The 13,658-nt window shown below is 34.1% G+C and overlaps 1 protein-coding gene across 1 annotated transcript; it reads right to left on the bottom strand.

Moving 5' to 3' along the window:
- Window positions 1-3,615: 3,615 nt before the first annotated feature.
- Window positions 3,616-6,808, bottom strand: LOC114297814 (uncharacterized). The gene is made up of 2 exons (XM_082887129.1): window positions 6,596-6,808; window positions 3,616-3,783 (listed from the first exon to the last, which is right to left on the bottom strand). Exons 1-2 carry the CDS (start codon window positions 6,797-6,799, stop codon window positions 3,616-3,618), a joined length of 372 nt encoding a protein of 123 aa, XP_082743255.1. The 5' UTR covers window positions 6,800-6,808.
- Window positions 6,809-13,658: the final 6,850 nt, after the last annotated feature.

Genomic DNA, 13,658 nt, shown 5'->3' with positions numbered 1-13,658 from the left:
AATGGTCAAATCTCTTATCCTTTCTGACAAGGAATAACAATGAATTCCCATTAATTTTGGGATTTTGAGATGGATAGGATTTGGGAAACCTTAGTAGCCTATTTTTGCTGGAAAGTAGTTCCAATGGTCAAATCTCTTATCCTTTCTGACAAGGAATGTAATTGTTTTTCATGTGATCCATCGTGTGAGATATTTAGTAAACTTCTTAATAGGTCCTATTTTTGGGTTAAGGATCAGTCTCTTTTATTAATAGTACTTAATGGATAATAAATCTTAAAAATAAAACATCTAAAATTTTGATACATCTTTTGGAATCTCTACCATTTTTCATTCTTTTTTAGTAATGCTAAAGATCCCAAAAAAATTATTAAATTTTTTATCAAATGCCTCAAATGGGTGTGGGACTCACATGTTGAGATTTCAAAAACTGTATTAAAATTTTTAACAAATGTGTCACATGGATTGAGACACCGAAAAGGTGTACCAGAATTTCTACCAAATTTGCCCATGACAGATTTGGTTGAAATTTTAGTACATCTTTTGAGGTCTCTAAGATTTTCTTTCTCTTTTGATGTGGGTCCCACACTGATGTCACATATTTGGTAAAAATTTTAGTGCATCTTTTGAAATCTTTTGTATTTTTTATTTTTTTTTTTAGAAACCGTTTTTTCATTTAATAAGGTCAAACATGTTTGAAAGCAGAAGTAAAGTGGATTTATTAAAAACAGTTATAATAATTATTATTTGCTTTTATATATTTTTTAGTTTCCCTTATGTTATTTTGGATTGTCATGACATGACTCATATTTGTAAAATCCGAGGAGGGAAGAAAACAAATCTTTCATGGTAAAAGATTCACTATATAAAGTATTTATTATTTTCACAAACAATTAAGAAATTTGATTTCCTCACTCGCATGAAATCTTACATTCGTATAAAAATATTAAGAGTAAATAATACCAGTAGTTCTTATACTATCATTTTAACTCCTATAATTTCAATTAGCTTATTTTTTAATTTAATTTATGATTTTGTCTCAATTTAATTCAATTGATTACAATTTCTAGTATTTTTCTTATGAACAATGTGCATATAAGCGACATTGGCCATGCTTTTATAGATAAAATTAAAAACTTGTGTAATTTAGTAAGTTGCATCCATCCACTCAATGCTTTTTTTTTTCAAAAACCCTAATCAGCGTTATAATTATACCAAATTGATATAAAATCTAAAATTAAGAATCAAAATTAAACTAATTGAAATGAGAAAGACTGAGATGACACAAGACAAAATGTAGACACTACCGAGAAAATTTGTCCAAATATTATCCATGAAATAATAAAAAATAGTTGAACCCCTAATATTTTAAAAAATAAATTACACCGACACCTATAAATTTTCCTTTGACACTTAAGAAATTACGCTGCACCCTAAGATTTCAATTTCCATTACAATTTTTTCCCCTTCTGTCAATCCCCATTAGGAGACTTGGCAATTCTGGATAACATCATAAATAAAAACTATCAAAATATCAATTATAAGCCTCAACCCAAATGATGAAGACTTTGGATGATTTGGTAATGTAATTAGTACCTTAAATTGAAGTTTGGGGACTTCTATTTAGGTCCTAATAGGTGAACTTATTGACCAATAGGTCCTGTGAGAATTCATGGCATTTTTTACCAAACACTATTAAAAAATATCACTAGTTTTTAATTTTTAGCGACAATTTAAAAATTGTTAAAAAAATGTCACTAATTATAAGTTTTAGTGACAGTTTAAAAAAATAGTCACAAAAAAGTCACTAATTTTTAACTTTCAACGACAGTTTAAAAAATTTGTCACAAAAAAAGTTACTAATTATAAGTTTTAGCGACAATTTATAAAAAACTGTGACAAAAAGTCCCTGATTGTCACTACTGCTACTTTTGTTGTTGCAGGAATTTTGACTATGTTCTAGTTACACATTTCATGTGCACCTTGAAAGGAAGAATGGGAACTTGTATCAAAAGTATTTGGATTGATTATATTGATTGAATTGATCACAAATTGATGCATTAGAATGAGTCATTAAAAGGGTTTATACAAGAACACAATTCACAGAAATAAGAAATAAAAGTGGTCATGTATATAATTAATTATAGAATCATGTTTTGAAACTTTTATATAATTCAATTCTTAAAAATGTATTGAAACAAGGGAAAAGAGAAATTCAAGGACAAACAATCTTTGGTTATCTTCAACCACTTTTGTCCAGTGTATGCATTGACTAACATTATATTGCATGTGTCACTACAAGAATTCGCACTTTTGCCGACTAAAAATTTGGTCGGCAAAAGTCCATTTTTAGTCGGCAAAAGTTATCCGCAACTAATTTTTTTGGTCGCCACTTTGGTCGCCAATTGAGGGTCGTAGAAAGTAATTAGCGACTAAAAAATATTTTAGTCGCGAAAAAATTATATTTGCCAACTAAATTTTTAGTCATGAAATATATAATTATTGCGAGTAATCCATTTAGTAGCTAAAACACTTTAGTCGCGAAAAGTCATATTTTTCCGACCAAACATGTTAGTCGCCAATTCGCACATTCAACGACCAAATAGTTTGGTCGGCAATTGTCGCCCATTTCCACGACCAACTAATTTGGTCACCAATTGTCACATTCCGCGATCAAAACAATTGGTGGGCAATACATTCCACGACCAAAAATATTGGTCGGCAATATTCACTACAAGAAAATCGCATTTTTCGCGACTAAAAATTTGGTCGACAAAAGTTAATTTTTAGTCGGCAAAAGCTATTCGCGACCAATTTTTTTGGTCGCCACCTTCGTCGCCAATTGAGGGTCGGCAAAAGTAATTAGCGACTAAAACTTTTGTTAGTCGGGAAAAAGTTAAATTTGCCGACTAAATTTTTGATCGCTAAATATATCATTACTGCGACTAATCCATTTAGTCGCTAAAACACTTTAGTTGCGAAAAGTGACATATTCCCGACCAAACATGTTAGTCGCCAATTGACACATTCCACGACCAAAAAATTTGGTCCCCAATTATCACATTCCACGACTAAAAAGTTTAGTCGCCAATTGTGGCATTCCACGACCAAAAATTTTGGTCGCCAATTGTGACATTCTAGGACCAAAACGTTTTGGTCGCCAAAAGGAATGTTTGCGCCAACATGCAATAAAATAAACTTATAATTCATAATAATATATCCAATCTATTCAATACAATCTGTAATTTACAATAATCAATCAAACCAACAATTCACCTGAATCATAAACATTCAACAAACTATATAAATCATCAAACTCTAAACCTGTTTAATTAAAGTCAGCAACTATTATAAGTTTTCATCCACAACTAATTCCAAACTACATATTCGTTCAATTAAAAATCCGCTTGTAATCTATATAATCATCCAATTCACATCCACTTAGCATTAAAATTTAAAACATATTCCTTAAGTGAAGAGTAGAACTCCCTTCACAGAGCATCAATAGCTTTCATTGATTGAGCAGAAAGAAAATTCTTCCAATAGTATTCATATCCAGCTACGTCTCTTTCAACTTCTTTCCAGGCCTCATAAGCCCGAACAAGAGTAGAACTCCCTTCACAGAGCATCAATAGCTTTCATTGATTGAGCAGAAAGAAAATTCTTCCAATAGTATTCATATCCAACTACGTCTCTTTCAACTTCTTTCCAGGCCTCATAAGCCCGAACAAGAGCAAGGTTATCACTGTAATCACGTGAAAATTGTGTTTTTGCTGCTTCTGCTAGCTGCAAAGAGAAAGACACACAAATCAATTAGTGAAACTGATAAGATAAGATACTCAATTTTCTAGCAAAAGCGATCTATTAGTGAAACCACAACTAAAATACCCAATTAACAACTATAGACATAAAATTATAATAGCATAAAAAATCAAGAAAAATCATGATGGATCCGACTATTAAAGTTATAATAGCATTGAGCTGCTAAGGGGGCAGGAAAAGGAAACAAAATTACACTGTGGCACATTGTCAATGAAGATTTTGAAGTAGAAAAACATGAATCATCCATTATAATTTTGTAGCTGTTGGCATGAACACAATGAATGATAAGAATCCACCACCCACTTTATTTTTACCTAAATTATATATATATTAACTTGCTGTGCTGAGTAGGGAAAAAAATTTACAATGATGATATGACATGATTATGGATGCATGATATATTTCTCAGTAATTAAATTTTTATAAGTATAATAACAAATCTCACTACATGTAAATGTGACAGGTACACATTATATCAAAATAGAGCATAAGCCAGAGCTAGCCACTGCAACCCCAGCTGCAGCAAGACCAGGCCAGGTCAACACAGCGAGGTTACAGTACCAGCCGCAGCCAGAGCAGCTAAAGTCAGAACAGAAAGGGATGTAGCTTCAGTCATGCTCACGTGTTATAAAGAGAACTAGCATAACTATTTCAAGTAGTTAGGATGTTAGAATTAAACCATGGTTAGATTAGTTTGTTATGATTAGATTAAATATAAAAGCACTGAATCTTTGTAATCAATTCATCAATCATGGTTTTTGCTGGGTTAAAGGAATTGAGCCTAACAAGTGTAAGGATAATATGGCTTTGAGTACAATAAGAAAGAAAGTTTTTATGGAAAAGAAAAACTCCGTAAAGATTGAAACCTCAAGAGATATCTCAATTTTGACACCTTCTTTGGCTCCTACAGCTTGATGAATCCCCTCAAACCATCTCCTTTTCTCTTCAACTCTCCCTGTCAACTACAGAAATGTCTTGTTGTGCTAATGTGAGTATTCTGCTCAACTCTCCCCTAAGACCATTTATGTACTCGGTTCAACCGTTTCATAATTGAAGTCCTTCAGAGTATCCAAACTACAGGTGCTAAGTGTCCTAATATAACGCATCAAAACCTATTCAAACAATAAGTTCCTAAAATTAACGAACAGTAGCAAACACCAATAGCCCAACAGTGTGATAGACAATGTAACTAATCAAAAAGTAAATGGCAGTACTACAAGAAATCAAATAGTAGCAAGTTCATCTAAATATTTCTTGTCTAGTAAATGGCAGTAATTAAAATTGAATATGCATTTCAAAAAGTTATTAAAGTTTAAGATACACTCGAAATATTCCAAGGGACAGTTCATCTAAATAGAATTACTTGTAGTACTGAAGGTAATCTACGTTTGAGCAGATGTTGAAGACGTTGTCAACCTAACTATTAGCAGTTATGAGGGAGAGTTACTTAGGGGACCTTAGCAAACATTAGCAGACGTAGTCATGCTGAAGGTAATCTACCTTCAGTGATGAGGGAGAGTTAAGTTGTGGGGTGGCTGAGATAGATGGGGTTGCAAGGGAGCAGGGGGAGAGAAAGAGAGTGAGAAGATGGAGTGTGATTCCTTTTAGAAAAATGTGATTCAATTAAAGAATACTGGTGCTTGGATATAAGTAATTATCTACGTTTAAGGGTATGATAGATATTTTAGTATAAACGTGATGGCCACTATTTTCCATCCATGAGATTAACAAACTGTACGTGTTAAAGTGTTAAATGAATTTAAATTTTGAGGTATGTACAGTGTAATCATGCCAAGACTATGAAGCTATCTATATTTCTAATTACTTGAGGGAGGTCTACATAATTTACCCTATTATTTATCTCTTATTAGTTAAGAAGTACGCACATGAATATGTGACACGACACAGACATACGGACACACAAATTTTTAAAAGATGCAGCGCACGACATGTTGGGGACATGTTCAAAACATATAATTTTATATATTTATTATATATCATATTTTTAAATACTTAATATTTATTTTATATCAAATATTTAATTTTATCAAATTTATTAAGTATGCTATTTTAATAAAATAAATTTTAATTTTAATTTTTTTTTTGAACTTTACCAATCTGATCCATATCAGAGAGAGGAGGAGCATGTATTATACATTTCTAAAAGCAGACACAAAATAAACCATGAAATAATGTTTCACTGCTCAGTGAATAAGAAAGATAATCATTATTTATGTCCAACCTAGTTGATTTTGTGCTATTAAGGGGAAAAAGAAGAAAAAAATCAATCCTGTAGTTCCCCACACCTTCCCACTCCCTAAGTTTGTCGGTTATAATATTACTAACATGCAAAGAACCCAATTACAAAATTTAGCCAGCAAATGATGTTCCGTGTTACACTAAAATGTTCTTACACAATTCAACAGATCCTCTGCAGATGCAATATTTCCTTTCTCAGTCTAAAACTAGCAAAATTTCTGGGAAAAACAATTATTTATTAGAAAAATGATTTGGACCCCCACGACCCCCACTGGCCTGAAATTGGCCAGTTTTTTTTTTTTTTTTCCTTCTCCAATCACCAACCCCCATGTGTGTGCGGGGGTGGTGGGGAGAGGGGGTATCAATCACTTCCATATTTAATACATAAATGTCCACTGTGTTTGAACGTTTCAGAAAAAAAAATCCAAAAAATCAAATCTGAAAATTTAATAACCAAATTTTGAACAGAAAATCAACTAGAAGCAGCTCAAGAGAGAATCTACACAACACTGATTACCTGTTTACCATCAGGGCTCCAGCTAACAGCGTAAATGCTGCCTTTATGACCATCCTCTAAGGACAGCTCTCCAATTTTCTCTCCAGTTTTCGCATCATATATTATACCCTTCTTATCAGAGCTTACCGTAACGAACTTGCTACCATCTGTACAAAACTGTACACAACTGACAAAATTTGAATGATCCCTGCATATCAATAACATCACCTTTTTGTAAAGCATAAACTTTTGAAATGCATATTCAATTTTAATTATTGCCATTTACTAGACAAGAAATATATTATACGATGAAAAGGACAACAACTAGAAGTTCATCTAAATATTCCAAGCAGAAATCTAAACAAGAAATATACTTATTTAAGATACACTCTTAGACAATTATAAGTTCTCCGTCCCACAAACAGCATACTGCATTCTCAGAAACTGAATTCAGCTTTGGAGTAGATAATGAGAGACCCCTAATTGAAGTTTCCTTCAAAAGGGACAGTTCTGGTAGGGAGCTATAATTTCAGAAAAGCAGCGTTCAGGTGGATATGCACCAAATCAATTATGTGATGCAATACTGAAAATGAAAATTCTGCAGGACTAGTTCCATTATTTTCTTTGATCATTGAATTAGGGAGGACACTTGTCCTAAATTTCCTTATTTTTCTCATTGAATATTGGGAACAATCTTGCACAAGGCTGAAGACTGCAAAACTGATTCAACTTGAGATTAAAACAGTTATTCTTATCTATTTAGGGCTATACAGAGTCCTTCATTTATGTCTGCTACAGGTGCATTTGGATGAAAAATGCCTAATGAATTAACAAATTCTCCTAACCCCATTGCATTTCACATCAAACAAATCAAATATTTGCATAAACAAAATCGAATCAACATATATATTTTTTGTGGATCAATAAGCACACAATCACATGAAATCAATTCTTAGAAGCCAAATCGTCTATATAACTTGTAACTTGTAAGGGTATATATAAAGTATAGTATTAAAAAAAAAGAAACCATTTTTTACTTTTCAAATTCTTGACCAGGGAGATAAAGTGGTTGATGCATCACATGATAAGACCACAACACCAAAAGACATGATAAGGCAGGATGAGAAAAAGTCACAGGGAACCATGTCATTACTAGACTTTATAGTCATTCCAAGGGTACATGTCATTACTAGGCCAAGTGCTTAAAGTCAATAGGGTTTACAGTCCCATTTTTTACTGCTGATGGTCTAAACATAAAGCTTGTCAATATTTCATGTCAATGGTTACACATAAATTACAGTAGTTGTAGGCCTACAATGTATGAAGTTAACATGTCATACTACTGAATATGCTTCAGAAGCCTTACGGACATAGCAGTTGTCAAATAGAGATCTAAAACTTTAACCATTCAAGGCAGTTTAATGTACTATTTGCATCACCAAAATATACCGGAAAGAGTGGATCATCATCTGAATCACACAGCGGAGGTCGCGTTCCTGCCTCACGACTTAAGTAGCAACTGTTGTTCAAGGGCTTCTGCCAAATTGCAATATACCCCTCCTTCACAAGATTCCAACAAACGTGGGTTGTAAGATTAATCATCTCTGAAGATGAAGGAAGACAAACGATCAGTAAACTGAACTTCTTGTTTGATGTGCTGCACATGTTACTCCTATTTAGACCACCAATAAAATGCAATGGAAACACATCATTTGGATGCACTGGAAGATTGACCTTCATTAAACAAATTATGGGGCACCCAGATGAACTAACATATTACATGCTTTAGGACCTTTCCCTGCCATTTTATCTAAGTACCATAACCAGTTTGCAAATTTTTTGTTCTCCAAGCTGGGGTAGTTACCAAATTCAGATTCCTTAATTTTTTTCTAAGTTATAAACAATTGCAGAAGTCACTCTGTAAGCAATTGGGATTCAACAGTGAGATCAAATGCAAACTAAGGTGCACAATTTTTCATATAAGGGTATAACAGAAAGCTGTGCAAACATTCGAAACTCAAACTCAAAAATGCTTACCGACTCACTAAAGTGAAAATAACTGTTCATCTTATTTTATAAACAAATTCTGCTTAGTCATGCCTTCCCACTGCTCTTCAAGGGCTAATTCATGCTTATAAACAGGCTGTGCTGCCCAAGCAAAGTATCCTCCTGCACGTAGCATCCTGTTGACCTCGAGCAGCAAAATTCCATCTTTGCCACAATGAAAGAAACAAACAAAGGCATGATAAGAATATGTCCCACAAATGAACATCAACAATTTTCCCATATAATATCTACTACTCTTTCCAGATAATAGATTTCCACAATGATAATGATATGCCACATGGAAAATAGTGAGGATAGACGACATGGAACAACTAGGTTATAAATTACAATGCATAAACAAGAATGATTACACATTGGCCTCATAAACTTGTAGATATGAATCATATGGTAAATAAAAATGCTTAATTGCCTTTTAAACTACTTTATCTCTTATCAATTGGAAGTGTGAAATGAGGAATTAGGCTACAACACAATACATATACACACATACATATACTAAGTGATTGTCGAGGCAAAGCTCTTCACATGTCAAAACAAAACCTGGTGGAACTTTCATTACAGTCAACAACTAACAAATACACGGAATCAGAGTGTCGACAATAAATGAAAAATTGTCATAAACTACATTTCTTAGCATAAAAACCTATTCGATGGTTATAATTTTTTCAACTAAAAGTTTGAAGGTATGGAAATCCCACGGTGATCAATGATCCACTTCAGGAAAGAACTGATGGAACATAGAGAATTGGGATCTCATATCAGACATTCGCTTGCCAGTTTGAGACTGACAAAGTCATCAATCTTTATGCAGGTGGTGGCTCCATTACCCATATCAACAATACAAGAAGTTAATGAGAAACATATTTGGCATGAAAATTTTATTTAACCTTTGAGAGAAATTCTGCAAGGAAGCAATAGGAGGTGCAACACTTCCAATATATACTCTAATGCCTAATTAGTTGTTCACTAAATCATTTTCTACCCAACAAAGATAAAAAAAAGAGCAGCCCCCTGTTTTGGTTGTTCTTCTCTTTCAACTAAAGAGAGAGCCCATCCGAGCCCGAGAGAGCACAGGCCGCCGTTGCATGCTTCCTCTGTCATTTTCCGTTCCAACACCAGCGGGGAGTAGGGATTGGCCTGGGCACCAGATCGGCAATTGTAGTAGGAGGCGCCACGTCTGGAGCAGGGTACAGTGTTCCTCTGAAGCGCACCGTAGCTGATGTAGCGTGTTGAGGCTAGGATGCGCCTGCTGACCTCAGAATCGAGCCCGAACTCCTCGTCGTCGGCGAGGCACTCGGCGATGGTCCCCCTGCATCCGGATCTAGTGGTGGGTAGAACCCCCCACCCGACCACCAACTGGTGCTCGTGATCCACACTCGCAACGACGCCATATGATGAGAAGAAGATCAGAGTGGTGATGAAGCATAGTGTCAAGATCTTGGAAGAGGTAGCCATTGCTGTCGTTGAAGCTTTTTTTGTTGCTTTGGTAACCCTTTGCTATGTGCTGTGCTGTGCTATGAGAGAGAGGTTGGTTCAGTCATTCCGAGAGCAAGCTCGAGTGGGTGTTGCTGGGTTGCCTCCGAGAGAGAGAGGATTTGGGCAATGATGGGAAGGTATGTGTAGAAAACAAGCGGAATAGATTGAGGTCCGGCGGACGGCTAAGGTGAGGTTGCCGCCCGCCGGTGAAGCAAAAAATGCTAGGTTCTAAACCTGCTCTGATACCATGTAAAATTTAATGTATAAAGAGAAATAGAGAATTGTATAGATATTGATTGTATTATTGATTGATATTATGTACATGGTTGGTCTCCTTTATATAGGAGATGTGGGTGGAGAGTAGGTGTAGTGGAGTAGGTGGAGTTGTGTAGTGGAGTAGGTGAAGTGGAGTAGGAGTAGGTGGAGTTGTGTAGTGGAGTTGGTGAAGTGGAGTAGTTTTAACAACCTGAAAGGAAATGAAAAAAAATGGGGGGGAAAGGCAGAGGGAAAAAAAAGGGGGAAATTAAGGCCTTGTTTGGTTTGTGTTTCCCAAAAATTTTTGGAAAAAATTCTCTACAAATAAGTTTTCAAAAGTAATCAAACCAAACAAATTTTCTCAAAAAAATTTCTCAAAATCTGTTTGGTTTACAATTTTTCCAAACAAATCTCTCTCTCATACACATCAAATCAATCACTTTTTCCAAAACTCTCTCTCAAAATAATTTTTCAAAACATCTTTTGAAAAAAACCAAACCAAACAATTTTTCGTACTTTTTATCTCTAAAACTCATCTCCCAAACTCAAACCAAACATACCCTAAGTTTGGGCGGGCGGAAAAAGAGAAGGGGGAAATAGTTTTATTTTTATTTTAATTAATTTTTTTTATTTGATAGAAGTAGGGATAATATTTTAATGAAAAATATTTTTCGTTAAAATAAAGTTAATTTTTTATGGTCGATGAATAATATTTTTTTTGACCCATTTTTTTGGGGGGGGGGAATAGTTTTATTTTTATTTTTATTATTTTTTTATTTGATAGAAGTAGGGGTAATATTTTAATGAAAAATATTTTTCATTAAAATGAAGTTAACTTTTTATGGTCGATGAAAAATATTTATTGTGACCCTTTTTTTTTGTTACTAAAAATCAAGAGCTAATTTTTTGTGGTAGAAGAGAGGGAGCGGCAGTAGTGGTGAAGGTGGTGGATAAGAGGTGAGGTGGTGGTGGTGGTGATGGCGAAGGAGATTAGTGGTGAAGTTGTGGTCATGATTGAGGAGATAAAGTAGCGGTGGTGAAGGAAAGGTAATAGTAGTAGTAGTAGTGGTGGTAGCAGTGGTGGTAGTGGAGTGGTAGCGATGGTGGTAGTAATGGTAGTTGTAGAGATGGAGTGGCAACAGTGGTAATAATGGTGGTAGTGAAATGACATTTGCAGTAGTGGTGAAGGTGGTAGAGGAGATGGGTGGTGAGAGAGAGATGAGTGGGAGACAGATAGAGAAGAGAGATAAAGAGATAGAGTGATGAACGAGAGAGAGAGACACAAAATGGTCGCTAAAAGTGCATTTTCTTATAGTGGAGAGCTCGATAAATAGAGAAGAGTGGAGAGAGAGAATGAGCAAGATGAACATAATGGGGGAGAGAGGCAGACAGACACAGAGAGAGAAAGAAAGAAAGAAGAGTGATGAGTGAGAGACAGACAGACAGACACAGAGAGAGAAAGAGAGAGAGAAGAGTGATGAGTGAGAGAGTGACAGAGAGAGAAAGAGGTATATATATATATAGAAAGGGAGAGATAGTGAGACAGACAGATAGAAAAAGAGAGAGAAACAAAAGATGAGCGAGAGATAGACAAAGAGAGAGAGAGAGAGAGAAAGAGAGCAAAAAGAGATAATCGAGAGAAAGACATAGAAAAAGAGAGAGAGAGAGAGAAGAAAGATGAGCGAGAGAGACAGAGACACAGATAGAGAGATGAGCAAAAGAGATAGAGATAGAGAAAGAAGAGAGAAAGAGAGAGATAGAGAGAAGAGAGATGAGCAAGAGACAAATAAAGAAAGAGACAGAGACAGAGACAAAGACAGATAGACAGACAGAAAAGAGTGATGAGTAAGAGAGAGAAAGAGAAGAGAGAGAGAGAGAGACAAAGAGAGAAAGAGATAGAGAGTGAGAGACAAAAAAAAATTAAACATGAACTCAAATTGGGCAATATGTGTTCCCACAAAAAACATTGAGTTTTATTGCCGACTAAATGTGTTTTAGTCACTAAAAATGTATATTTGCCGACCAAATGAGGTAGTTACCAAAGATTAAAAATAAAATTATACTAGATATTTGGCGACTAAATTTCTTTTAGTCGGCAAAAGTTGGTATATGACGACTAAAATTTATTTAGTTGCCGAAAATAAATTTTTACCGACCAAACTTTTAGTCGCCACAAATAAAAGTAATTTTTTGTTTTCCATTCAGCGACTTAAATAAATTTAGTGGCAAAAAGTAACTATACAATGACTAAAATACTTACTAGTCGCTGAAAATAAATTTTTGGTGACCAAACTTTTGGTCGCCAAAGATAAAAAGTAAATTTTATTTTTCAATCAGCGACTAAATTATTTTAGTTGCCAAAACTATCTACACAGTGACTAAAATAATTTTTAATCACTGAAATTAAATCTTTGCTGACCAAAATTTTGGTCGCTAAAGATAAAAGGAAAATTTTTATTTTTCATTCGGCGACTAAATAATTTTAGTTGCCAAAACTATCTATACAGCGACTAAAATATATTTTAGTCGTTGAAATTTAATTTTTGCCGACCAAACTTTTGGTCGCCAAAGATAAAAAGTAAATTTTTATTTTTGATTCCGCGACTATATTATTTTAGTTGGCAAAACTATCTATACAACGACTAAAATATTTTTTAGTCGCTAAAATTAAATTTTTGCCGACCAAACTTTTGGTCGCCAAAGATAAAAAGTAAATTTTTATTTTTTATTCTGCGACTATATTATTTTAGTTGGCAAAACTATCTATACAGCGACTAAAATATTTTTTAGTCGCTAAAATTAAATTTTTGCCGACCAAACTTTTGATTGCCAAAGATAAAAAGTAAATTTTTATTTTTGATTCCGCGACTATATTATTTTAGTTGGCAAAACTATCTATACAGACCAAACTTTTGGTCGCCAAAGATAAAAAGTAAATTTTTAGTTTTGATTCTGCGACTATATTATTTTAGTTGGCAAAACTATCTATACAGCGACTAAAAAATATTTTAGTCGCTAAAATTAAATTTTTGCCGACCAAACTTTTGGTCGCCAAAGATAAAAAATAAAATTTTATTTTTCATTCAGCGACTAAATTATTTTGGTTGCCAAAACTATCTATACAGCGACTAAAATCTTTTTTTGTGGCTGAAATTAAATTTTTGCCGACCAAACTTTTGGTCGCCAAAGATAAACAATAATTTTTTATTTTTCATTCAGCGATTAAATTATTTTAGTTGCCAAAACTATCTATACAGCGACTAAAATATTTTTTTGTCGCTGAAAT

The sequence above is a fragment of the Camellia sinensis genome, chromosome 9 (genome assembly GCF_055761805.1).
Source record: "Camellia sinensis isolate YWXY chromosome 9, ASM5576180v1, whole genome shotgun sequence".
In the NCBI taxonomy this organism is placed as follows: Eukaryota; Viridiplantae; Streptophyta; class Magnoliopsida; order Ericales; family Theaceae; genus Camellia; species Camellia sinensis.
The sequence above is the reverse complement of the archived record's forward strand: the minus strand, read 5'-3'. Positions and strand labels throughout refer to the sequence as shown.

What these genes read in the sequence shown, in the direction of transcription:
- LOC114297814 (XM_082887129.1), bottom strand. Translation starts at nt 6,799, where the DNA reads ATGTTATTGATATGCAGGGATCATTCAAATTTTGTCAGTTGTGTACAG. An exon ending in GGAGCCCTGATGGTAAACAG is followed by an intron (nt 3,784 to 6,595) that starts GTAATCAGTGTT and finishes TTCTCTTTGCAG; the next exon opens with CTAGCAGAAGCAGCAAAAAC.